Source organism: Lissotriton helveticus, chromosome 9 (genome assembly GCF_964261635.1).
Source record: "Lissotriton helveticus chromosome 9, aLisHel1.1, whole genome shotgun sequence".
Classification (NCBI taxonomy): domain Eukaryota; kingdom Metazoa; phylum Chordata; class Amphibia; order Caudata; family Salamandridae; genus Lissotriton; species Lissotriton helveticus.
The window spans coordinates 558,181,438-558,208,445 of record NC_136070.1 but is presented as its reverse complement, the minus strand read 5'-3'; the positions used below and the strand labels follow the sequence as shown (position 1 = coordinate 558,208,445).

Here is a 27,008-nt window from a genome sequence, read left to right as displayed (position 1 = left end):
CTGCAACACGAAAAAAATCGCGTCTCCTCCCGTCTCAGCCAACTCCTGGAAGAGGCACAAAGGAGCCGGGGGAGGGAAGGAAGGGGTAGGGGAGGAGGCTTTCGCAAGAGCGGCCGCTCAGAGCAGACCGAAAACAACCTTTGAAATATAACACTCAACAGATGGCACACTGCGCGCCACTGCTCGTAACCGCAAGGTGGATGCTGTTGGCATCAACATTTTAGAAAAAGATGGGACTAAAAGCCGCCTTTGGCCAATTGCGTGCTTTCATTTTTGAAAGCCACACGCAAAGGCCAATGAAATATCACTACAATACGCACAAGCTTGCTCGAAGTCCAGAGTGATTCCAAGAGGTCATCTCCTAGAGCAGCGCATACTAGGCTCGACCTAAAAAACATCAACTCCACCTCATTCCGCGAAATAAACAACCACTGGAGAATAATTTAGAGTCAGACACAAGATTTCAGTATAGATTAGTACATTGTTATTTGCTTGATATCACATTAAGCTCCAAATAACCAGATAGCCGATACATCAATAGTTAAACAGGTTCAGGGCTTTTAGACAAGTAGGACATGAAAATAATGGAAGACCCACTGAGAGATATTCGCTCAATGAGCCCCAGATGGTTTCAAAGCTTTTGTAGACGTTGGACATAACATTTGCTATCTTTCCACCGTTAATATGCTCCAAAGTCTGAGATGCCATATAGCCAAAGGCGATGCTTCCAGCTTCCCCCAAACAGTTCCACATGACAGTGCAAGCGTTTAGTATTTGAGGGAGTTGGAGCGCAACCCAGAAGGATGAATCCTGGTGTGGCTAGAATAGGGTAATCCAAAATCTATTTAATCTGAGCTAGGAATTCGTTCCAAAATAAGCAGATGGATTGACAATCACAACAGATTTACTTAAAATCTCCAATAGGCCACACCTCCTCCAACAGAGTTTATCTGCTGTGGAATAGAATTTGCCTAATTTGGTGGGATATAAATAACAAACAAATATAACCTTACAGTGGAACTCTCTACCTCCGAGGGAATGCGATGATTTTGGATATTCAGCCAAGGAGGGAACCACGGGCCTTCTGGTACATTAATTCATATATTTGTGTCACAAAATGATTCTAAGGAAAGGACGGGGGCTGCAACTGAAGTCATCAAACGGTTATAGAGATGTGCAATCTGCCGCATGGAACCTCCAGCTCTGCATAATTTTTTTAACTGGGGGAGATCTCCTGTGCCACAGTGTTTTAGCTAGTCTACAGGAAATGTTTTCTCTCATACATCAAGGGTCAAGATATCTGTGATATGGAACAGGTCTGAGATGGTCAGACAGTCTCCCCTTTGCCAATTGTGAAAGGCGCCTGGTGTGTGAGCAGGCGTAAAGGCTGGGTTATAGACAGATATGTAAGGGGAAGGGAATGTCAGTCAGGCAGGTTAGCCTATCATGGAATACTACAATGTAAAAGTAATTTTTGTGGGTATCTTTAAATAAGTGTGTCGTGACTAGTCAGATTTTGGCTTTCAGATTAGATCCCAGATACATTGCCCCATGACTGCCCTGTCCATATATGGCCAGTGTTTCTCTGTCTCTTGTAGGAATAGGACTCATTACAACGCGTACTAATATCACGCATGCCATTACAATGCGGGTATTACTACGCTTTACAATTACAGCAACATGCCATTACATCGCATACTTTTACCACGCATATGCTTTTACCACGCATACCATTACAACGCAAAGGCATACGTGGTAAAGCTATACTCATGCTAAAAGTATGCAATGTAAGTGACACTACCCTGCCTGCCCTAAACCCTACTTTAGTACCCCTGCACGACCCTCGCTGACCCCCAGCACTCCTTACATTAGGACTACCCTGCACCACCCCCCAACACTACCCTAAACGCTAAAACACTACCCTGCACTACACACACATCAAAGCACTACCCTTAACCCTAAATCACTACCTCCAGCACGACCCCCCCCCGGTCCCAGTCCGCTCCCTACACTTAAACACTACCCTGCATAATCCCTGACTCTACCCTAAACCTTAAAACACTACCCTGCACTACACACACCACAGCACTACCCTAAACCCTAATACACTAACACCACCCCAGGTCCAATCCCCCTTACCTCGCTCTTCTCATGGTTCCTCTCCCTGGTTCCTGCTTCGCTTCACGTCGGCTGAAGGGCGGTGCATAATGCACGTCGTTGTGAGGTAACAGAAGAGCCTCAGTTTCCTCACAAGGAGGTGGATCGCCATTACATCGCATGCGATGTATTAACATGCGTAGTTTTGGCTACGCGTTGTTTCATCGAATGCGTTGTAACGCTTGCGATGTAATGGTATGCGGTGTAAAAGCCGCGTTGTAATGGCTGTTTACCCTCTTGAAGGGACCAGTCTGCGACAAACTACAGAGATGTTTCCAGTTGACAGGGGTAACATGAAGGTCTTGGATTTAAGGTGGGGATCCAAATTTGGTTTGGTCTTAATTAGCTTTTATAAGAGTGATGTTGCCATCAATCATCAACATTTTTATTGCTTATTTGATTTTATAGAACAAAGTGGTCAAAAAGAACATATGATTTTGTTAACCATTTAATCACCTTCGTGGCTGGTGACTATGTATTGGCCCATGTGATGCAGTGTCTACCCAGAATTTGTTGCAATTTGTTTTCTTTTGTAAATGTTATCTTCCCTTTGCACAGCGTTTTTTATTGCCGCTTTTAGGTAAGTACAAATTTCATAGGGGCAGAGTATCATAGCTTTAGTTGAAAAGATAGATTGCCTTCAAGTATGTTTAACTGTGGACTCCTTTTTAAAATGTGCAATACAATTGCGTAGTTTGATTTTTTTTTTAAAAGACTTCTGATTTTATGACTGATAATGTATATTTATTTGGCTGATGGTTTGATTTTTTATTTTTTTATTGTATTTATGGTGTATCTATATGAATGTATTGTATCTTTCATGATCTGCTTTTCAATGATCAAATAAAGATTATTGAAGTGACAAGATCTGGTAATGCCTACATACCCATATTTTAGGATAATCATAAGTGTTTGTATGCAAGTCTGGCCCATTGTCCTTCCCAAATAAATTGGAGTTTTCGTTTTTTAAGAGAAACACAGCTTTACCTCCAAACTAAAACTGGAAGCATCTGGAATAGGTATAACACTCTTGGCAGGAGGCTAATTTTAACAGAGTTCATTTTTCCCAGCCAGGATAATTACAAGGAGAACCATCTGCAGCAGTCCCCCTTTAACATTTATAATAAGGTCTGGAAGATGGCTTTATACGCGTCCTTAACACTGGATACGAACTTGACACTCAGGTATGTGTTGCCATCTTAGTCCACTGGAAGGGGGCATACAGTGCTATCTCGTTGGCCTCTACCTGATGAAAGGGGAGGTTGAGGATGCAGGACCTGGACAAGTTAACATTAAATGTTGCCACCTTTCCAAAGTCTGCCAGCATCATTTGTATCTTCTGGATGGATGTGAAGGGATTTGAAAGGAAACAGGAGCATATCATCCACAAATATTGATACTTTATGTTCCACCTGTCCTAAAAATGACCCTTTACTTCCTCAACCACCCTAATCATTGCTGCAAAAGGTTCTAGCTTAAGGGAAAAGAGGTGGGGGTACCCCTGCCTTGTGCTCCTTCTCAATAGGACTCACTGAAGCACAAGCCATAAACCAAAATATATGAAACATGGCTCTGGTAGTTAGCGAGAACCATGGCAATGAATTTGGAGATGAAACCAAACATATGGATGATATTAGTAATGAAAGCCCAGTCCACTTGGTTGAAAGCTTTTTCGGCATCTAATGCCATTAAAAATGCTAGGATCATTTCCTTTTTGGATTTTTCATCCAAGAGGGTTGTTCTACAGAGATTGTCGTGTATCTGTCTCCCTTAATACACCCAGACTGATCTATGTGAATATGAACCAGCATTAAATCTTCCAGCATGCTTGCCAAGAGTAATTCTGTATTTAGGAGAGCAATTGGGTGATATGAGGCACACAGCTTCAGCTCTTTCCCCAGTTTGTGAATAACGCCTCACACCTTGTCCAGGATACTCTACTGTCAGTAGCTACCTTAATAAAAAATGCTGAGGGATGAGGGACCAGCTCTGCTATGAAACTCTTCTAGAGGTTGCTTGTAAATAAAATGTCCAGTTCTGGGGCTTTGTGGAGTTTAAGCCCATTGACAGCAGTCCTACCTCCCTGTTCTGTAAAGAGGGATTTGAGTATGTCATGTTGGTGCAACAATAATCAAAGAAGCTCTACCCTATTGAGATATTGAGTTAGGTCATCCTGGGGTGAGGTTGTCTTTAGCATAGAGGTCATCATGGAAGGGTCAGAAGGCTTCCACTTTCTCTTCCGCGGAGGTTACTGTTCGATTACAGTCAAACGTTATGCTGTCTATACATTCATGTTCCCTCTTCTGACGGAGCTGTCTAGCCAAATGTGACCCAACCCTATTATCCTGATCATAGGTGGTGCTTTTGAGGGGTAAAAGCGAAAGCTCTGCTTCATTAGTTATAATTGCTTTTAATTTGCTACTGATCAACAACTTTTCTGGTGAGGTCTTCCTTATGTGCTACCTCCGCTTCCTTCAATTCAGACTCAAGGAGTGTTATTCCATTATTTTTATGTTTCATCAAAGAGGATATCACCCCCATGCATGGGCCCCTTATTACTACTTTTAAAACATCCCAACTGATGAGGTGTTTTACATCATCTGGGTTGTTCAGCTCAAAGAATGCTATAATGTGTGAGACGCATTGTTTAGTATAGCCCCAAGAAAAAATAGCCTCAACTGGGGCGTGATTTGAGATGATTATATTATGTATCTTATCCTCAGTCATTAGTGGAAGAAGGGAAGTGCTCACCTGGATAGGTGTTTAATCCACCAGACATCATGGAGACTTATGCCGCATAGTGCTTTTTTAGTGGATGTGGGGAAGAGGTCAGTCGAGGTTTGGGCCTGATGGGACCTATCAACCTTTGAATCAATACTACATTGAAGTCATCAACCAGAATGATCTCCCCTGAATAATTGTACCCAGGGTTTGGATAAAAGCATTGAGAAACTGTTCTTGCCCTGTGGTGGGGCATACATTGTAGCGATCATGCAAAGTATACAATGAAGATGCTGCTCAGAGCCCAAAACAAAGCTACCATCTTTATATGATATGTGTCCCAATGGTTGGAAGCCTAGCAATTTGTTAATAGTGCTACTCCATTATGCTACATTTTAGCTGAAAATGTGTACATTATGTGGTAGGTGTAGTGTCTAAGACGGTGTTTATCCTATCTCTGCAAGTGGGTTTCTTGGAGCACAATATTATCAAATCTGCCATCCCATATACATCACCTTAATCATTTACCCTTTAGTGTTTTATTGTTATCATTTTGATTACCATACTGAATTATATAGGTGGATCCGTTATCCATGATGTCAGAAAATCATGATCACCGATGGGGAATGAATGTTTACTATAAAGAGCAACCATAGCATATGTCACTCCCTTGGGATACCAATAGAAGGAGGCTTGTACAGCACACACCTTCATTAAATTACATCTGTTCTCCAGTAAAATTAAATGAAAAATGTATAGACTGCAAACCAAACATTTAAGCCAAAGAAAACTACACATTATTTACAACAAGGGGTGGTGATGGACAGAGTCTCTGAATTAAGCAGAGTACTCTCACCCAGTCAAGAGATCAGGGCTAGATCCAACACCGTTTTTTTAGCTCACTGCACCATCCCAGTTTCAGAACCTGGCTGTATGCAAATTAGTCTGTCCCTGGCCCAGTGCATCATGGGAACAGGGCAGACCAGACTACAAAAGCCAATTCTTACACTGGGAAGGAAACAAGCTTCCGGGGACCGGTTTCTGGCATTACAGCCGTCTTCGGCCCGGCTTGCTTGAATCCTGATGGTGCAATGAGCAAGGGACTCACATCTGAGTATACCCTTCCACGCTTAGGGTGGACAAAATTATTTACAACAAGGGGTGGTGATGGACAGAGTCTCTGAATTAAGCAGAGTACTCTCACCCAGTCAAGAGATCAGGGCTAGATCCAACACCGTTTTTTAGCTCATTGCACCATTCCAGTTTCAGAACCTGGCTGTATGCAAATTAGTCTGTCCCTGGCCCAGTGCATCATGGGAACAGGGCAGACCAGACTACAAAAGCCAATTCTTACACTGGGAAGGAAACAAGCTTCCGGGGACCGGTTTCTGGCATTACAGCCGTCTTCGGCCCGGCTTGCTTGAATCCTGATGGTGCAATGAGCAAGGGACTCACATCTGAGTATACCCTTCCACGCTTAGGGTGGACAAAATTATTTACAACAAGGGGTGGTGATGGACAGAGTCTCTGAATTAAGCAGAGTACTCTCACCCAGTCAAGAGATCAGGGCTAGATCCGACACCGTTTTTTAGCTCATTGCACCATCCCAGTTTCAGAACCTGGCTGTATGCAAATTAGTCTGTCCCTGGCCCAGTGCATCATGGGAACAGGGCAGACCAGACTACAAAAGCCAATTCTTACACTGGGAAGGAAACAAGCTTCCGGGGACCGGTTTCTGGCATTACAGCCGGATGCATGCATAGACAGACATGCACACATTTGGAAACACATCCACCTGCATACACTGGGAGCTGCAACTACACAAGCCTACATATACACACTCATGCACACATATATAAGCAGGTAGAAGCACACACACACAGATCCACGAATGCACATAGAAATGCATATAGCAAGGGGGCATGGGGCCGAGAAAAGGAGCGGTACCGAGAGGAGAAGGCGTTGTAAGGGAAGCTGTAACAGGGAAAAGCAGTTTGCACAATATAACAATGTTTGTTAGAAAGGAGTAACACACTTGCAGAAATGTGTCCTGAGGTTTCAAAAGTAAACATCTCACAATAGTAAGAACCTGTATCAAACTCATGCAGGGAGAGCGAGTGAAAGTGTGGAGAGCCTGCAACACGAAAAAAATCGCGTCTCCTCCCGTCTCAGCCAACTCCTGGAAGAGGCACAAAGGAGCCGGGGGAGGGAAGGAAGGGGTAGGGGAGGAGGCTTTCGCAAGAGCGGCCGCTCAAAGCAGACCGAAAACAACCTTTGAAATATAACACTCAACAGATGGCACACTGCGCGCCACTGCTCGTAACCGCAAGGTGGATGCTGTTGGCATCAACATTTTAGAAAAAGATGGGACTAAAAGCCGCCTTTGGCCAATTGCGTGCTTTCATTTTTGAAAGCCACACGCAAAGGCCAATGAAATATCACTACAATACGCACAAGCTTGCTCGAAGTCCAGAGTGATTCCAAGAGGTCATCTCCTAGAGCAGCGCATACTAGGCTCGACCTAAAAAACATCAACTCCACCTCATTCCGCGAAATAAACAACCACTGGAGAATAATTTAGAGTCAGACACAAGATTTCAGTATAGATTAGTACATTGTTATTTGCTTGATATCACATTAAGCTCCAAATAACCAGATAGCCGATACATCAATAGTTAAACAGGTTCAGGGCTTTTAGACAAGTAGGACATGAAAATAATGGAAGACCCACTGAGAGATATTCGCTCAATGAGCCCCAGATGGTTTCAAAGCTTTTGTAGACGTTGGACATAACATTTGCTATCTTTCCACCGTTAATATGCTCCAAAGTCTGAGATGCCATATAGCCAAAGGCGATGCTTCCAGCTTCCCCCAAACAGTTCCACATGACAGTGCAAGCGTTTAGTATTTGAGGGAGTTGGAGCGCAACCCAGAAGGATGAATCCTGGTGTGGCTAGAATAGGGTAATCCAAAATCTATTTAATCTGAGCTAGGAATTCGTTCCAAAATAAGCAGATGGATTGACAATCACAACAGATTTACTTAAAATCTCCAATAGGCCACACCTCCTCCAACAGAGTTTATCTGCTGTGGAATAGAATTTGCCTAATTTGGTGGGATATAAATAACAAACAAATATAACCTTACAGTGGAACTCTCTACCTCCGAGGGAATGCGATGATTTTGGATATTCAGCCAAGGAGGGAACCACGGGCCTTCTGGTACATTAATTCATATATTTGTGTCACAAAATGATTCTAAGGAAAGGACGGGGGCTGCAACTGAAGTCATCAAACGGTTATAGAGATGTGCAATCTGCCGCATGGAACCTCCAGCTCTGCATAATTTTTTTAACTGGGGGAGATCTCCTGTGCCACAGTGTTTTAGCTAGTCTACAGGAAATGTTTTCTCTCATACATCAAGGGTCAAGATATCTGTGATATGGAACAGGTCTGAGATGGTCAGACAGTCTCCCCTTTGCCAATTGTGAAAGGCGCCTGGTGTGTGAGCAGGCGTAAAGGCTGGGTTATAGACAGATATGTAAGGGGAAGGGAATGTCAGTCAGGCAGGTTAGCCTATCATGGAATACTACAATGTAAAAGTAATTTTTGTGGGTATCTTTAAATAAGTGTGTCGTGACTAGTCAGATTTTGGCTTTCAGATTAGATCCCAGATACATTGCCCCATGACTGCCCTGTCCATATATGGCCAGTGTTTCTCTGTCTCTTGTAGGAATAGGACTCATTACAACGCGTACTAATATCACGCATGCCATTACAATGCGGGTATTACTACGCTTTACAATTACAGCAACATGCCATTACATCGCATACTTTTACCACGCATATGCTTTTACCACGCATACCATTACAACGCAAAGGCATACGTGGTAAAGCTATACTCATGCTAAAAGTATGCAATGTAAGTGACACTACCCTGCCTGCCCTAAACCCTACTTTAGTACCCCTGCACGACCCTCGCTGACCCCCAGCACTCCTTACATTAGGACTACCCTGCACCACCCCCCAACACTACCCTAAACGCTAAAACACTACCCTGCACTACACACACATCAAAGCACTACCCTTAACCCTAAATCACTACCTCCAGCACGACCCCCCCCCGGTCCCAGTCCGCTCCCTACACTTAAACACTACCCTGCATAATCCCTGACTCTACCCTAAACCTTAAAACACTACCCTGCACTACACACACCACAGCACTACCCTAAACCCTAATACACTAACACCACCCCAGGTCCAATCCCCCTTACCTCGCTCTTCTCATGGTTCCTCTCCCTGGTTCCTGCTTCGCTTCACGTCGGCTGAAGGGCGGTGCATAATGCACGTCGTTGTGAGGTAACAGAAGAGCCTCAGTTTCCTCACAAGGAGGTGGATCGCCATTACATCGCATGCGATGTATTAACATGCGTAGTTTTGGCTACGCGTTGTTTCATCGAATGCGTTGTAACGCTTGCGATGTAATGGTATGCGGTGTAAAAGCCGCGTTGTAATGGCTGTTTACCCTCTTGAAGGGACCAGTCTGCGACAAACTACAGAGATGTTTCCAGTTGACAGGGGTAACATGAAGGTCTTGGATTTAAGGTGGGGATCCAAATTTGGTTTGGTCTTAATTAGCTTTTATAAGAGTGATGTTGCCATCAATCATCAACATTTTTATTGCTTATTTGATTTTATAGAACAAAGTGGTCAAAAAGAACATATGATTTTGTTAACCATTTAATCACCTTCGTGGCTGGTGACTATGTATTGGCCCATGTGATGCAGTGTCTACCCAGAATTTGTTGCAATTTGTTTTCTTTTGTAAATGTTATCTTCCCTTTGCACAGCGTTTTTTATTGCCGCTTTTAGGTAAGTACAAATTTCATAGGGGCAGAGTATCATAGCTTTAGTTGAAAAGATAGATTGCCTTCAAGTATGTTTAACTGTGGACTCCTTTTTAAAATGTGCAATACAATTGCGTAGTTTGATTTTTTTTTTTAAAGACTTCTGATTTTATGACTGATAATGTATATTTATTTGGCTGATGGTTTGATTTTTTATTTTTTTATTGTATTTATGGTGTATCTATATGAATGTATTGTATCTTTCATGATCTGCTTTTCAATGATCAAATAAAGATTATTGAAGTGACAAGATCTGGTAATGCCTACATACCCATATTTTAGGATAATCATAAGTGTTTGTATGCAAGTCTGGCCCATTGTCCTTCCCAAATAAATTGGAGTTTTCGTTTTTTAAGAGAAACACAGCTTTACCTCCAAACTAAAACTGGAAGCATCTGGAATAGGTATAACACTCTTGGCAGGAGGCTAATTTTAACAGAGTTCATTTTTCCCAGCCAGGATAATTACAAGGAGAACCATCTGCAGCAGTCCCCCTTTAACATTTATAATAAGGTCTGGAAGATGGCTTTATACGCGTCCTTAACACTGGATACGAACTTGACACTCAGGTATGTGTTGCCATCTTAGTCCACTGGAAGGGGGCATACAGTGCTATCTCGTTGGCCTCTACCTGATGAAAGGGGAGGTTGAGGATGCAGGACCTGGACAAGTTAACATTAAATGTTGCCACCTTTCCAAAGTCTGCCAGCATCATTTGTATCTTCTGGATGGATGTGAAGGGATTTGAAAGGAAACAGGAGCATATCATCCACAAATATTGATACTTTATGTTCCACCTGTCCTAAAAATGACCCTTTACTTCCTCAACCACCCTAATCATTGCTGCAAAAGGTTCTAGCTTAAGGGAAAAGAGGTGGGGGTACCCCTGCCTTGTGCTCCTTCTCAATAGGACTCACTGAAGCACAAGCCATAAACCAAAATATATGAAACATGGCTCTGGTAGTTAGCGAGAACCATGGCAATGAATTTGGAGATGAAACCAAACATATGGATGATATTAGTAATGAAAGCCCAGTCCACTTGGTTGAAAGCTTTTTCGGCATCTAATGCCATTAAAAATGCTAGGATCATTTCCTTTTTGGATTTTTCATCCAAGAGGGTTGTTCTACAGAGATTGTCGTGTATCTGTCTCCCTTAATACACCCAGACTGATCTATGTGAATATGAACCAGCATTAAATCTTCCAGCATGCTTGCCAAGAGTAATTCTGTATTTAGGAGAGCAATTGGGTGATATGAGGCACACAGCTTCAGCTCTTTCCCCAGTTTGTGAATAACGCCTCACACCTTGTCCAGGATACTCTACTGTCAGTAGCTACCTTAATAAAAAATGCTGAGGGATGAGGGACCAGCTCTGCTATGAAACTCTTCTAGAGGTTGCTTGTAAATAAAATGTCCAGTTCTGGGGCTTTGTGGAGTTTAAGCCCATTGACAGCAGTCCTACCTCCCTGTTCTGTAAAGAGGGATTTGAGTATGTCATGTTGGTGCAACAATAATCAAAGAAGCTCTACCCTATTGAGATATTGAGTTAGGTCATCCTGGGGTGAGGTTGTCTTTAGCATAGAGGTCATCATGGAAGGGTCAGAAGGCTTCCACTTTCTCTTCCGCGGAGGTTACTGTTCGATTACAGTCAAACGTTATGCTGTCTATACATTCATGTTCCCTCTTCTGACGGAGCTGTCTAGCCAAATGTGACCCAACCCTATTATCCTGATCATAGGCGGTGCTTTTGAGGGGTAAAAGCGAAAGCTCTGCTTCATTAGTTATAATTGCTTTTAATTTGCTACTGATCAACAACTTTTCTGGTGAGGTCTTCCTTACGTGCTACCTCCGCTTCCTTCAATTCAGACTCAAGGAGTGTTATTCCATTATTTTTATGTTTCATCAAAGAGGATATCACCCCCATGCATGGGCCCCTTATTACTACTTTTAAAACATCCCAACTGATGAGGTGTTTTACATCATCTGGGTTGTTCAGCTCAAAGAATGCTATAATGTGTGAGACGCATTGTTTAGTATAGCCCCAAGAAAAAATAGCCTCAACTGGGGCGTGATTTGAGATGATTATATTATGTATCTTATCCTCAGTCATTAGTGGAAGAAGGGAAGTGCTCACCTGGATAGGTGTTTAATCCACCAGACATCATGGAGACTTATGCCGCATAGTGCTTTTTTAGTGGATGTGGGGAAGAGGTCAGTCGAGGTTTGGGCCTGATGGGACCTATCAACCTTTGAATCAATACTACATTGAAGTCATCAACCAGAATGATCTCCCCTGAATAATTGTACCCAGGGTTTGGATAAAAGCATTGAGAAACTGTTCTTGCCCTGTGGTGGGGCATACATTGTAGCGATCATGCAAAGTATACAATGAAGATGCTGCTCAGAGCCCAAAACAAAGCTACCATCTTTATATGATATGTGTCCCAATGGTTGGAAGCCTAGCAATTTGTTAATAGTGCTACTCCATTATGCTACATTTTAGCTGAAAATGTGTACATTATGTGGTAGGTGTAGTGTCTAAGACGGTGTTTATCCTATCTCTGCAAGTGGGTTTCTTGGAGCACAATATTATCAAATCTGCCATCCCATATACATCACCTTAATCATTTACCCTTTAGTGTTTTATTGTTATCATTTTGATTACCATACTGAATTATATAGGTGGATCCGTTATCCATGATGTCAGAAAATCATGATCACCGATGGGGAATGAATGTTTACTATAAAGAGCAACCATAGCATATGTCACTCCCTTGGGATACCAATAGAAGGAGGCTTGTACAGCACACACCTTCATTAAATTACATCTGTTCTCCAGTAAAATTAAATGAAAAATGTATAGACTGCAAACCAAACATTTAAGCCAAAGAAAACTACACATTATTTACAACAAGGGGTGGTGATGGACAGAGTCTCTGAATTAAGCAGAGTACTCTCACCCAGTCAAGAGATCAGGGCTAGATCCAACACCGTTTTTTTAGCTCACTGCACCATCCCAGTTTCAGAACCTGGCTGTATGCAAATTAGTCTGTCCCTGGCCCAGTGCATCATGGGAACAGGGCAGACCAGACTACAAAAGCCAATTCTTACACTGGGAAGGAAACAAGCTTCCGGGGACCGGTTTCTGGCATTACAGCCGTCTTCGGCCCGGCTTGCTTGAATCCTGATGGTGCAATGAGCAAGGGACTCACATCTGAGTATACCCTTCCACGCTTAGGGTGGACAAAATTATTTACAACAAGGGGTGGTGATGGACAGAGTCTCTGAATTAAGCAGAGTACTCTCACCCAGTCAAGAGATCAGGGCTAGATCCAACACCGTTTTTTAGCTCATTGCACCATTCCAGTTTCAGAACCTGGCTGTATGCAAATTAGTCTGTCCCTGGCCCAGTGCATCATGGGAACAGGGCAGACCAGACTACAAAAGCCAATTCTTACACTGGGAAGGAAACAAGCTTCCGGGGACCGGTTTCTGGCATTACAGCCGTCTTCGGCCCGGCTTGCTTGAATCCTGATGGTGCAATGAGCAAGGGACTCACATCTGAGTATACCCTTCCACGCTTAGGGTGGACAAAATTATTTACAACAAGGGGTGGTGATGGACAGAGTCTCTGAATTAAGCAGAGTACTCTCACCCAGTCAAGAGATCAGGGCTAGATCCGACACCGTTTTTTAGCTCATTGCACCATCCCAGTTTCAGAACCTGGCTGTATGCAAATTAGTCTGTCCCTGGCCCAGTGCATCATGGGAACAGGGCAGACCAGACTACAAAAGCCAATTCTTACACTGGGAAGGAAACAAGCTTCCGGGGACCGGTTTCTGGCATTACAGCCGTCTTCGGCCCGGCTTGCTTGAATCCTGATGGTGCAATGAGCAAGGGACTCACATCTGAGTATACCCTTCCACGCTTAGGGTGGACAAAATTATTTACAACAAGGGGTGGTGATGGACAGAGTCTCTGAATTAAGCAGAGTACTCTCACCCAGTCAAGAGATCAGGGCTAGATCCAACATCGTTTTTTAGCTCATTGCACCATCCCAGTTTCAGAACCTGGCTGTATGCAAATTAGTCTGTCCCTGGCCCAGTGCATCATGGGAACAGGGCAGACCAGACTACAAAAGCCAATTCTTACACTGGGAAGGAAACAAGCTTCCGGGGACCGGTTTCTGGCATTACAGCCGTCTTCGGCCCGGCTTGCTTGAATCCTGATGGTGCAATGAGCAAGGGACTCACATCTGAGTATACCCTTCCACGCTTAGGGTGGACAAAATTATTTACAACAAGGGGTGGTGATGGACAGAGTCTCTGAATTAAGCAGAGTACTCTCACCCAGTCAAGAGATCAGGGCTAGATCCAACACCGTTTTTTAGCTCATTGCACCATCCCAGTTTCAGAACCTGGCTGTATGCAAATTAGTCTGTCCCTGGCCCAGTGCATCATGGGAACAGGGCAGACCAGACTACAAAAGCCAATTCTTACACTGGGAAGGAAACAAGCTTCCGGGGACCGGTTTCTGGCATTACAGCCGTCTTCGGCCCGGCTTGCTTGATACATCACCTTAATCATTTACCCTTTAGTGTTTTATTGTTATCATTTTGATTACCATACTGAATTATATAGGTGGATCCGTTATCCATGATGTCAGAAAATCATGATCACCGATGGGGAATGAATGTTTACTATAAAGAGCAACCATAGCATATGTCACTCCCTTGGGATACCAATAGAAGGAGGCTTGTACAGCACACACCTTCATTAAATTACATCTGTTCTCCAGTAAAATTAAATGAAAAATGTATAGACTGCAAACCAAACATTTAAGCCAAAGAAAACTACACATACACGCTCTGGAAGGTAGATGTCTGACCTGCCCAAGATGTACTCCCATGGCATGAAAAGCATTATTCATGTCCACGAGCAAGCATGTAGCATATAGTAAGCTAAAGCATATTAGCAAGTATAATGGAGATAATAACAAAATAGTTACATGTTTCATACTGTGTTTCTATCCTTCAGGGGCTGTTTCAGAGGCTGCGGCTTAAGGAGCACAAGCCTGTTCATGTTTCACATCATTATGTAGCACAATTACATTTCAACGCAGCCATAATAAAGTGAGGGCTGAGGTGCTCAATGCTTCTCTTTTAACATTTAGTTGGGGATTCGTGTTGTCTCAGAGGGTCGGTATGCGTTGAGATCTCCACTGCCTACAGTCCTCCGATAGTCCACTGGAGGGATACATGAATGTCGCTGCGACTATCTTCTTGCTCAGTTGTGGATAGCTGGAAGCCCAATAGTCAAGCTACTTTTGAAATTTCTGTGAAATGGTGAGGTTTAGTTTCTAATCAAAAGCCAGCCTGAATGGGTTGGTCCCCATTGGTATTGGATATGATCATTTCTTAGTTCTTTCAGTGAAAGGTTTAAATTGCTGTCTCCGAAATATGGTGGCAAGTGCAATATCCTGATATAGGAAGGAGATCTGGTCCATTTTCAGTGCTGCACAGGATAGCCTCTTTAATTCTGAAACTAAGGAGCTTCACCAGAATACCCCTAGACTGTCAGGCCTTAGCAGTACATTGGGGGCCCACTCTGTGTGCTCAGTTTATTTGAACGTCTGTGTGGCTTTCCCTCAGGATTGTCGAGAAAAGGCCTGTCACACATGCTTCAAGTAAGTGCCATCTGCCCCTATTTCCAAGTCTCGAATACTGATGTTCTCACTCAGAGACCTGTTTTCAAGGTCTTCACACTTGAGGACAGTAGATTGGAGGAGCTTGCACATGTGCGCGAAGACCTCTTGTAGATGGTCTACTTGGGAGTATGTACAGCATACATGATAAACGTTCTCCTGCCTTTGACTCAATAGATGTATTTTGCTCACTTAAGTTATGCATACATCTATGTATCCTCTATTCTGTGTCATCAACCTATTACAAAAAGTAATTTTGTAACTCATTCAACAGAATCCCAGGCATTCACAGGTATAATTATAGTGTTGTATTATTGTAGTTGCAGGTGTAGTGCTGTACATCTAGTGTTGAAGTACAATAGCTGTACTTATGTTAAGATTTGTGGTGAAACTTGCAGCATGGTAGTGTTAAAGTTAATCAATTCTGTTCTTTCATAGTATTGCAGTTATACTTGTTGGGTAGTAGTAATGTCATAGAGAAGTTGCGGTAATTTGGTTGAGGCAGTTTCATCACAGAAGTGTAGAGCTATACAGATGGAAAAACGTTGTAGATGATGCTGCTGTAGCGGTCACCTGAGCATTTGAAGCTATGTAACTGTGTAATTTCTGAGGTGAATTTGTACAGTTGTGTTCTTGTAAATGTAAACATGTAGAGTGCAGTGTTACTGTGTTGGTGCAGTTGCAGAGTTATGCAGATGCAGAATTGTGCAGTTGTAGATTTGTGCACTAGCAGAATTGTAAATAAACAGTAGTAGAGTTGTAGATGCACAGCTGTAGTGTTGTCTGTCAAGTTGTAGATGTGCAACCATAGATACGTGCAATAATGTGATAACATAAAAGTGAAGCATTCTACAGGGGTAGAATTGTGAACTTACAGAATTGTGCTGAAGATAAGGAGGGTTCGTTTTGTTTTCTTGCTGTCGCTGAGTTCAGTAATTGTAGTATTGTGCTGTTCCACAGGAGCAGTTCAGTGACAGGAGGTGCCATTCACCACTAGAAGATGCACACCTCAACCAAAACAAGTCCTTGGCACAAACTTCTATACATTAAAGTCCTGGATGTCAGGGAATTTCTTGATCCTCGATCCAGAAAAAAGGATATTCACCATCCTCAAACATAAAATGAGACTTGACCTGACCCAGAGTATTGAACTCAATGTGGACGGCTTCCCTCCCCCTTTCTCAAAGCAATAGACTTACTACTGGATTCCACTCTCACTCACTCCACATAGCAACCTTATGGTTACATATCAAACATATGGCCAACCATTTCCCACATGAAACAAAACGCCTTTCCACAGACCACCCAAAGAACAGTGAGTCAAGCTTTGGCTTTTTGCTCATTTCGTGGACTTTGGCAATGGCTCACAGGAGGGTACGCTGTTAAATGCACTTGCCTCTCTTAAAGTCATCTTATAATTGGCAGCAAGACTCATTGTATTCCACAAGAACATTTCGGCCCATCTCATCAAGTTTGAAAGAACTTAATTTGAAACCTGAATCAAATTCAAAGTTTTCTCTTCGAATCTGCAACAATTTATGGCAGAAAACCAAAACATAGCATAACTGCTCAACGATTCAGGAGGCATGGGTGGGTCTCAGAAGAGAAAAGATTAACCTTGCTGGAAACACCAAGATTCAAAACATCACAAGCACATGAATCAGTATTTCTTAAGTGCTTTAAGTACCTGCTGAAACTCCTTTCAGTTTCTGTCTAGACTCAACCACTCATTCTTTCCACCCATTTCTGAAGTGATGAAAATCATTAGCTTCTGTGACAATTTAGAATCCTGCCTGGACAATTTCATCTTACAATAAAGTGGCCGACCTTTGTCTATTTTGCTCTCTATATTTTTGCTTTTTATCTTGTCTGGCTACTTGTAAAGTGCACTAGTATTGTGTGGGCTCCAGCACTGATATTTACAAATACTAAATAAATAAACAGAACTACTATGTCTTCTTTATATCAGCTTTTTCTCAGAATATGATGGTGTCTCTTGCATGTGTCATGGTCATTATTTAACTACTCAGATTCCAGACTTCTGAAACTTCTAATTTTACACTGTAATTTTACTTCTCAGGCTTTTTCAACTGGTCTACTGGATCTCACTGTCTACTGTGTATTACCCCTACAATCTGGTACAATTAATCTATCGTTCTAGTCTTACTTCCTTTTTCCTAGGTTGTTTCCACTTATCTTATCTCCTTTCACATGTCATGTTTTCCTTCCCTGTCTAATTGGATCAAACAAGGCGAACACAGTGCCCCAACATAAGCCTTGTAAAAAGAATGGCTCCACAGATGCTAATCTCACTACACTGGCCCATCAATTCAAGCACCATATATTTGAAGATTGGCGGGCCTGATTCATAAGGCCACACACCAATGTGGAGTATGGCAAAGCTTTCGTGTGATAATAATGTGTGTTATGTACAAGAGAGCATACATAGCTTGACTGCATGTGAACATGACAGTCTTTTATGTTAGAGAACGCGTGTAATACAGGCTTTTCCAAATGGTAGCTCTGGAGCTAACGGTAGGTCTCCAGCGATCTGGAGGCAGGTCTCCTATATGCAGCCCAGCCTATTATATTAAAAGTATTGTTCGTGGTGAGTTATTATATATGTACCACACAATTGTACAGTGTGTATTTGAGATAAACATTTTTGCATTTTCAGAACACATAATCTGATGTTTGGAGAAAAATGGATTTCTAAAATATTTAAAGTTGATGTTTGACGGATAAAACATGCAAATTTGCTAATATTAGTTCGTTGGTGCCAGAGGCTCTGTGGCTATGGCTGTCGTGCATAACCTAAGAAGAGGCATTGGAAATTGAAAAAAAACGTTTTACATTACTGCTGGCAACCTTATTGGATACTTTGAGGTGATCACTGTTGGTAAAGTTCCATGGGGTGGCCACTAACATAATCTTGTCTAATATGGTCACTATTAAAACACTAATGTTATTAATCTCAGGATGATTTTCATTGAACATAAGTAGCTCTTATTACAGAAACGGTTGGAGGCCCCTGGTGTGATGGCCATAGGATCTAGAAAAGCACACTATCAGAATTGCAATACCCACAAATGTGTGCTTGATCGCCATATTTTCAGTTTATGAACTAAGAAGACATAAAAGGAAAACATTTTAATTCTCTAATGCATGCGTTGTAATCACAACTGCGAGCAAAGGCGCCCTCGCAGAGATCCATCATGGGAGGAAGAAGAAAAAGTAGCAATAACGTTTATAGCTTCTGCAAAGGGGTATTGTTGTAAGCACATTTTTGTAAGAAAGAAGGAGCATCGCACAAGTGACTCTCCTCACTCCTTATGACATCAGTAGTGATAAATATACGTGAGCTACTGATGCAGGGTATGGTTAGACACATGGACTGGGCGCTGTGGGGTGATGCTGAAGTGCTGAATTTCGACTCCTGACCCAATGACAGCATAAGGTATGAGGAAAACCTATACATAGCTTAGGTAATAAATACTTAGTAAACTTATATCACTATATTAAGCTTGATAGCTGACCACATTATAGAAAACTAACAGGTTAGAGCAGCAGCAGCTCCTCCACAAGAGGAGGAGCTTCGCCCCGCCTGCTGAGAGAGCAGCAGGCAAACATACACAAATAGAATTGCACAATAATGCCATTTTATTTTGCCACCAGCTCGTGCTGTGTACAGCGTGAGCATGAGGCAGGAGGCGGGGCTGAATCCTACTATTGCAGGATTACTGTTGCCCTTTTCAGTTAGCGGTCGGGTTGACCGGCTAGCTACCTTCGGCCAGCCCGACATGCGCCATGTAGACCCAGCTGTCGTCAGGATGTGAAACAGCCAGGGATTGCTGGCACAGGCCCCCAAGCCTCAAACTGAGCACTGGGTTAGCCTACTACCACTAATCCTGGAGATGCTCTCACGCTGAGAGCAGCTCCAGGATTGGTTGGATCACATTCCACTGAGCAGGAAGGAAGTCCTTCCTTTCCTGCTTGTGGATGCCAGGGAAAAGTGCTGGATTTATGGTGAATTTGGTGCTGTCATACCCCACAATATTTTATAACCGGTAGCCGTTACTGGGTTAGGGAAGTGTGATGAAATGATTGGGGCCTATCTAACGGGTTCCCTAAATAGCATATTACCTACTGAGGGGTTTATTACAATTATGATCATTTGATATACAAGATATGTAGGCAAATAATACATAATAAATAATCAAATGTAAAATACCAATGAGTGTGGGCTCTATATAAAGCATAAAAATAAATGACTCAAAAGCAAAGGATTGCATTCATGTAGAATGAGCAAAAGAGATGATGAGAATGGTACACAGAATCAGAGATAGGATGAGAACGGGTGACAGACAAATGGAAAAAAAGGTGTCACTCCGAAGTACATAGGGAATATAGGTTTACCTTGCAATCCTGGAGGAGAGACAGTAGTACTGCATAACCCCCAGAGCGTTTCTGAGGAACATACTCTCGTGGCTTCTTTGAAGTACCGGTTTTCTTTTTCTGAAAGTAAGCAAAGGCAGACAATGGTCACTACAATGCTTGAGTCAGCCTAGATATACAGGTCCTTAAAATTAACTTGTATGGATTTGAAACACCTGTTAAGCTATTGACCAGATCTTCATAGGCCAGGCAGCAGACAGGCAAACACAGAACTCACAAATGTCAATAACCAAAGCACTCCTCCAGCAATCAGGGTTTAGCCAATGGAACTTCCCAGAATAAAACTTCCACAACCAAGTGCTAGTTCTGGTCTGCAGCATTCTGATAACAACAATGTGTACAGCAGACAGTCTCAAAAGCCAAGTGTCCCAACAGACATTCGGCCAATAGGGAAATCACTGGTTCTAACTGTATGTGTAAGAGCAGACTCGTCACTATTATAGTGTGAACATTTTTATTGTTCTACTCATTAAAAGCACACATTTCTATAGCGTCCCACTCAAATGAGGATCACAAATGAAGGTTAGAGAAATATTTCAATCACTGACTACGCAAGACCTCCTAAACCAATCAATAATCGTTAAATAAACATCCATTTTCAAGTGGGCACTACAACTAGAGACTTGGTGAAGAAGACAATGGGGTTGAAGGAAGATTACAATACACCCTTAATTTCCCCTGTGCCCGGGTTTACACATTAGCTAGGAGTCTCATTAAAGAGACAGTGGGCCTTAAATGGAAAGACAAGATTAAGACACAACAAAATCAAGACACAACAAAATCACAGTTATAAGGAGGGAGAGACAGAATAATTCTGGATATGAGGAAGGACTTACAGAGGGACCAGTGAGCTCGCTGTCTGAATCAAGCACCGATATGTCATCATTAGGTTGTGCAACTAATAAACCTTTGGGTTGTTCGGGGTTCTTTTTCTTCTTTTTGATGCTTGATGATGCTGTTGAACTTGACACAGCCAAATTATGAATTGGAGCGTCTGCACCTAAAATTCAATGACATTTTACTTGGAAGGGTTAACAAGCAATACTACCTAAAGAAAAGTTGCTTACTTGCAATCCCTGTTTTCATTCATGGACAGTCACATGTAAAAATATAGTTCAATCTTTAAGGATATCAGAGAGCATCTCTTGATGAAAAAGTGACTTTCACTTGTTGCTCTATCAGTAGGCAGAACATCTTCAACACCCAAAAAGAGCCATATAAAAAGTGACACTCATTGCGGACTCCAGTTAATAGCTAAACCCCTCCAATGCCTCTCAGGGGAGTTGCTACCACAACTAGAACAAGATAAACAATGATGATTAAGTCCTTTCGAAGGTGAAGAACTGGTATGATCAGCAGTTGCTTTGTCTTTTACAGTATACAAATATTATCGACGCTTTTATGTTAATGCAGTATCAAATACATTATAAATGGAGATGCATAGTTCATGACTCATGTTAACTGAGTATGTATTGTTAGCCAGACAAGCATGTCAATGAAAATGGGTTGTAGCGCTCGCCCACACTGACTAACTATACAAAGGCACAGAAGAAATGAGAAATCACGTCTCCAGCTAGAACATACCAACTCCACAAATTAGTGAAAAAGCTCAGACCAATGTTCCGTTACGTCTTTCTCCAACTAAAGCTTATCAATAGGTAACATTCAGCTTCTTGAGCTAAAATAGCAAAAGATCATCAACACCTCTTTAAAACAAAGACTGGTTCTCAGCCACTCAGAAAACAGGACAACTCACCAACACCACAAAAATGAAACATGGACCCAGTAATCCTAACCAATTACAGGATGATCACACATTTACCATGGCTCAGTAAGAAAAATTGAGAAATGTGTGTCCAAATAATTAACAGCATAAACAAAAACTCCCTACTGTCAGACAGTCAGGGTTTCAAGAACGTTTTAGTACCAAAACTGTAGGTCTGAACATTCTTGATGAAATCTACTGAATCCAGGACAATGGGGTGCACTGCTTTACTAATTATTAGATCTTTCAGCAGTGTTCAACATTATTGACCATCGGAGACTGATCAACACACTGGAACACAGATGGATTGCCCGGTTCAGTCCTAAACTAGTTCTTGTCATTTTTGGTGCATCAAAAACAAATAGTTAATATTGCCATTTATGCATCAGATTTGATAACAGAATCGTGTGGAATACTGCAAGGCTTCATATTCCTCCCAACTTTAACTTATAGCTACAGCCCATGTGTGCACATCTATCAGACAAAGGAAACTGAGACGATACACAACTATACCTGGAATTAAGTATGTTCCAAGGCATACTGACACAAAAAAACTTACATTCAAAGAACAAAGGTCCAAAAAGACTCTTGAATTTTAAATTCAAGATCAGATAGAAACTTCTATCCACAGATTGCTAACCTTAGAATATTTCCAAGGCGTCAGACTGGATCTGGAAATTTTCGAGCAGTACCTCTGCACACCGGAAGGTGGCATAGATCGTTTCCACAGAGGAAGTGACGTGTGCGGTGCCTATTTAGGCACTATCTCAGCAATATCAGTTCTTTTTCTATCAGCGCAGATGGGCAGAGAGCTAAGTCAGTCCATTCTTTGGACAATTTTTTCAACGTTTTGTTGTACTCCTATGAGCATGTCTATCAGTGTTCGTCCACTAAAAAAACCTGTGGGTTTTAAACCCAGTGGATCCTGTTACAGACAGATGTCTGTGAAAGACCACCCCCACCTGGTTTGCCGGGTGCCTGGAGCCATGCCATGACTACAGAGCCTGTAAAGACTGTTTAGCCATGAACCCCAAGGTGCTCCAGGAGCAGTCCATGCAGCTCCTGGTCTCCAGACACCAGCCGACTCCACGACGTTCCAGGTAATGCAAACGGTTTAGAATGTCTCCCCAGATTTTCAACCATTAACAAAGCCAACAGTTCTGGCTTGTTATAGAAGTAACGTTACTTGTTGTGTTATATATCTGGATACAATGACAGAAGAGGCAAAATACCAGTCGGACGGTACACTATACTAAGCACCAATTTCTTGCTTAGGTGTTCTAAGCCACTTCCTTAATTACATCCAACACCTCCTTTTGGAGATACCCCCCAGTTTTTTCATCCCACTTAAAGCCCTGGAAACACCACCATGTCACAGTCACCTCATGGCCTGGCACTGTGCATCATACATGACTCATGACTTCTACGTTTTCAGATTGCCTATGTGCAAGGGCATAGTGAACTCTACCCCAACCCCACCACTTGCTTTAGGAACTACAGTAGGGGTGACATTCTTGATGGGCCTCTTCTGTCTGCACCTCTGCAGACAACGGCTCAGCTCATAATTAATATGAAAAGGTGGGTGAGTGAGTAGGTGAAGGGATGGGTGGCTGGCAGGATGGATTAGTGGAAGGGTGAATGGATAAATCAAAGGGTGAATGGATGGATATGAGAGAAAGGATGGATGGATGGATGGGTGAGTGGAAGGATGGATGAGAGAAAAGGTAAATGGGTGTATGTATGGGTGGATGGGTAGATGGATGGGTAAAAGGGTGGATGGATAAGTCAAAGGATGGATGGATGAGTGAAGGTTAGATGATGGGCGAGTGAATGGGTGGATAGATGAGTGAAATGATGGATTGAGGAATTGATAAGTGAAAGGGTGAATGGATGGACGGATGAGTGAAAGGGTGGATGTAAAGATGGATGAGTGAGTGAAAGGGAGGGTAGATGGACAACAGAATGGATAAATGAGTGAAGGGGTGAAAGAATAGATGAGTGAAAGGATGGATAAGTGAAAGGATGGATGAGTGATAGGGTCAACGGATGGATTCATGAGTGGATGGATGGATGGGTGGGTGGGTGGATGGATGGAAGGATGGATAAGTGAAAGGGTTGTGGAGAGAGAAAGGGAGGATGGATGGATGACTGAAAGGGTGGAAGGATGAGTGACTGGATGGATGGATAAGTAAGTGAAAGGATAGCTGTATTGGTGAAAGGGTAAATGGCTGGATGGATGAGTAAATGGCTGGATAGGTGGAAGAGTGGATGGATGAGCGTACGATGGATAGGGTGAAAGGGTGGATGGATGGTTGATGGATGAGTGAAAGGGTGGAGGGATGGATGAGTGAAATGATGGATGGAAGGATACATGATGAATACGTTTGCAAATGGTTGAATATGTTTGGATATGGATGGGCTTACTTATATACTATTGCGCGACCTCCTCTGATGTGTCTGTAAAACTTACCTTTTGTCCCAAAATTTTGTCCTGAATTTTTGTCCTGAATTTTGACCCTTTGTCCTGAATTTTTACACTCACCGTCCTGAATTTGCACCCATGCCAGTTGGTCACCCTACTCAGAGTGCCAGAAGCGGGGCAGCCCGCCAGTTGCTGCCGCAGCCTGAGGCCCAGCAGAGAGAGGTGCTGAGGGGAGGAGAGGCAGAGCATCACGGCGGCGAAGCTGGAGCTGCAGGTGTGCCGAGGACTGTGACTGTCAGCAGCGGTCTGGAGGTGAGGGTCAGGCCCGCTGCGGATACTTCGGGACTCCGGCGGCACTGTAAGTTACAGACGGGCTACCACATCGTACACTGGAGGGACAGCAGCACATGGCAGAGGCCGGATGACTCGGGAAGGGATGCGGTGAGCTGGCCCGCCAGGCCTGCATAGGTGTATGAGCTGCATCATGTTGAATATGCCAAATAAAGCTGCATGCAGTGTCTCTCCCCTGGGGCCCTACTGAGCCAGGGGGCTTGCTGAGGGCACTCTTGGTGCCATGGGTGCAGCTGCTGCTAATACATGAAGTCAGGTAGAGCCTGTGACTCTCGGATCCCAGGAGGGCACATCTCCTCTGTTCTTCACACTATACTACATTGATCAGAGACTCCTCGGCCTGCACCACCATAGCTCTATTTACTGCTTGACATAACTAAGAACACAGGTCATTGACTGGCGCTCTGCATTGCCCTAGAAGTGTGATGTTCATTTCTGACTGATGCTACTAGTAAACATCTAACTCCCTGCTGGCTGCGTGAGGGCAGTGCTCTGCCTTTACCCGACACTATTATCAACACACTTTTGAGCACGGTGTTCTTTTGGCTGCTACAGCCCTCAAGTCCCACGGGCCTTTCTGCACTGAGCCGAGTCACAGCGCACTGGTGTGTCACCATAAGAACATTAGCGCATTGTCAAGTATTAACTCTCCCCAGTCTGCTATTTACATCCAGTCGCCAGATTGCGTCAAACTGTGCAGAGTTGCAGCAGTCCAGTCGAGATGGGTTGACCCGAAATACTAACTCCAGGGCCTCAAAGTTCTTTTCATCGACTGCAGGAGTTGATCAACCGGACCCCGAGAACCAACCGCCCCCCCCCCCCCGGAGACAGGTTTAACAACAAAGTGCTCATGTGTGATCCCTGGATTCTAAAATATTGTGGTGGCAGATCTCACCTTACTCCACGCAGATCACAGAAGACTAGCTGAGTGAGTTACGACCACAGACCAGACTCTCTCAGAGGTTCAACCCGCCACTAAAGTACTAGAGAAGCGATGACAGGAATATAACATCAAGATTCAGCACCTGGAATCCAGGGTGGAAGAGGCGGAAGGTCAGCCCAGACGCAACAACGTTTGCCTCATCGGGCTACCGGAGGGGGCAGAAGGCCAAGACGCGATCGCATTTACTTGGCGATGGCTTTAGGAGTTGCTGCCTGAAGCCTCCCTGTTGTCTTATTTTGCAATTGAGAGGCCGCACCGCATTCCCTCGAGATGGCCTACCCCAGGCTCCAGCCCTCGAACGTTCATCTTCAAGGTATTATACTACCGTAATAGGGAAATTAGGCTAGACAATGCGCATGTAATGTTCTTCCCGGACTACACCTTGGGGGTACAGTGTCAACGCATATCCTTTTTAGCAGGAAAAAAGGCAACTCCAAACATTACATTTAAGGTACTCCTTGCTCTGCCCAATGAGGCTAGGTGTGTGTTTGCAGATAAGACCAGATTTTTTGACACACAGCCAGATGCATGGCACTGGCTCAAGGCTACTGGGCAATTCGGTGGCCCGGATGAGGCGATGAGGGTAGTGCATTTGGATCATGCTGATGGCGCATGAAACGCCGCCCTCCCAGCCCCAAGGCAGTGCTTAATCTGGAGCAGATAGTTATGGAACGCAGGCAGGCAGTTCAGGAAGCGGCAAGAATAACTGATCTCGCCAACAGCACGGAAAGAGATCTAGTGTCTGCCAGATCCTCTGGGGACGAGGAGTCCTCAGTGATATGCCCATCGGACAGCAACTCAACGATCATGCCAGATATCACGCCACAGATATCTGACAAATGTATTCGATTCAACTACTATGGATCTGTTGTCTCTAATATTTTAAATTGCTCCTACAGCAAGTCTGCTCTGTTTTTCCTACTGTGATGCATATGAAAGTTGCTTTGGCGGGATGTGGCCCATAAGAGGCGGGTGTATTTTCATCCCCCTCATGGCTGGACAGACAAATTCGTACAAAGCGAATGACTGTGTATTGTGTGTGACTCTCCCTGGGACTACACTTTCCCTTTGCTTTGATAGAGGATGTCGATCTATTCGACTTGTGCAGCCACTCCACTTCTTTACCCATATTACTGAGGGATCACTTAGATTGACACAGTTGTTGTCTTGGTTTGGACAGCCTCCCTTGAGGTACGCTCTTTCGATATTGACGATGCGCCATATTGGCACCAGGTTGGTTATCAGGTTTCCGCATCACATACTCTATCACCAAAACATCACATGACATCCAAACGCATTATCATGTGGAATGCACGGGGCATGCATACTCCATCTCGTCAATATGCAGAATATTCATATCTCAAGCAACATCATGTCCACACCTGGAGGTGACTAGACAGCAACGCAGATGGAGGGGGTGGGTTTTTGCCACAAATTACTCCTTTAACACCTGTGGAGCATTAATCTGTGTCCGGTCGGGAACTTCTTTTCCAGGCTGAGGAGGTTGTATCAGATACTTTAGATAGGTACATCTTCATCAAAGGGAGGCTTGATGGCCATCAACTTGTGCTGGGCAACATTTA

The 27,008-nt window shown here is 43.4% G+C and overlaps 1 protein-coding gene across 1 annotated transcript in view; it reads right to left on the bottom strand.

Annotated features, from left to right (window-relative positions):
• Positions 1-27,008, bottom strand: part of MUS81 (MUS81 structure-specific endonuclease subunit) — a 321,815-nt gene that overhangs the window by 194,149 nt on the left and 100,658 nt on the right. Inside the window, exons 4-5 of the mRNA XM_078660456.1 lie at positions 20,781-20,944; positions 19,906-20,004 (exon numbers count right to left, since the gene is read on the bottom strand). Coding sequence (XP_078516582.1) covers positions 19,906-20,004; positions 20,781-20,944 — 263 coding nt within the window. The remainder of the gene's footprint in view (positions 1-19,905; positions 20,005-20,780; positions 20,945-27,008) is intronic.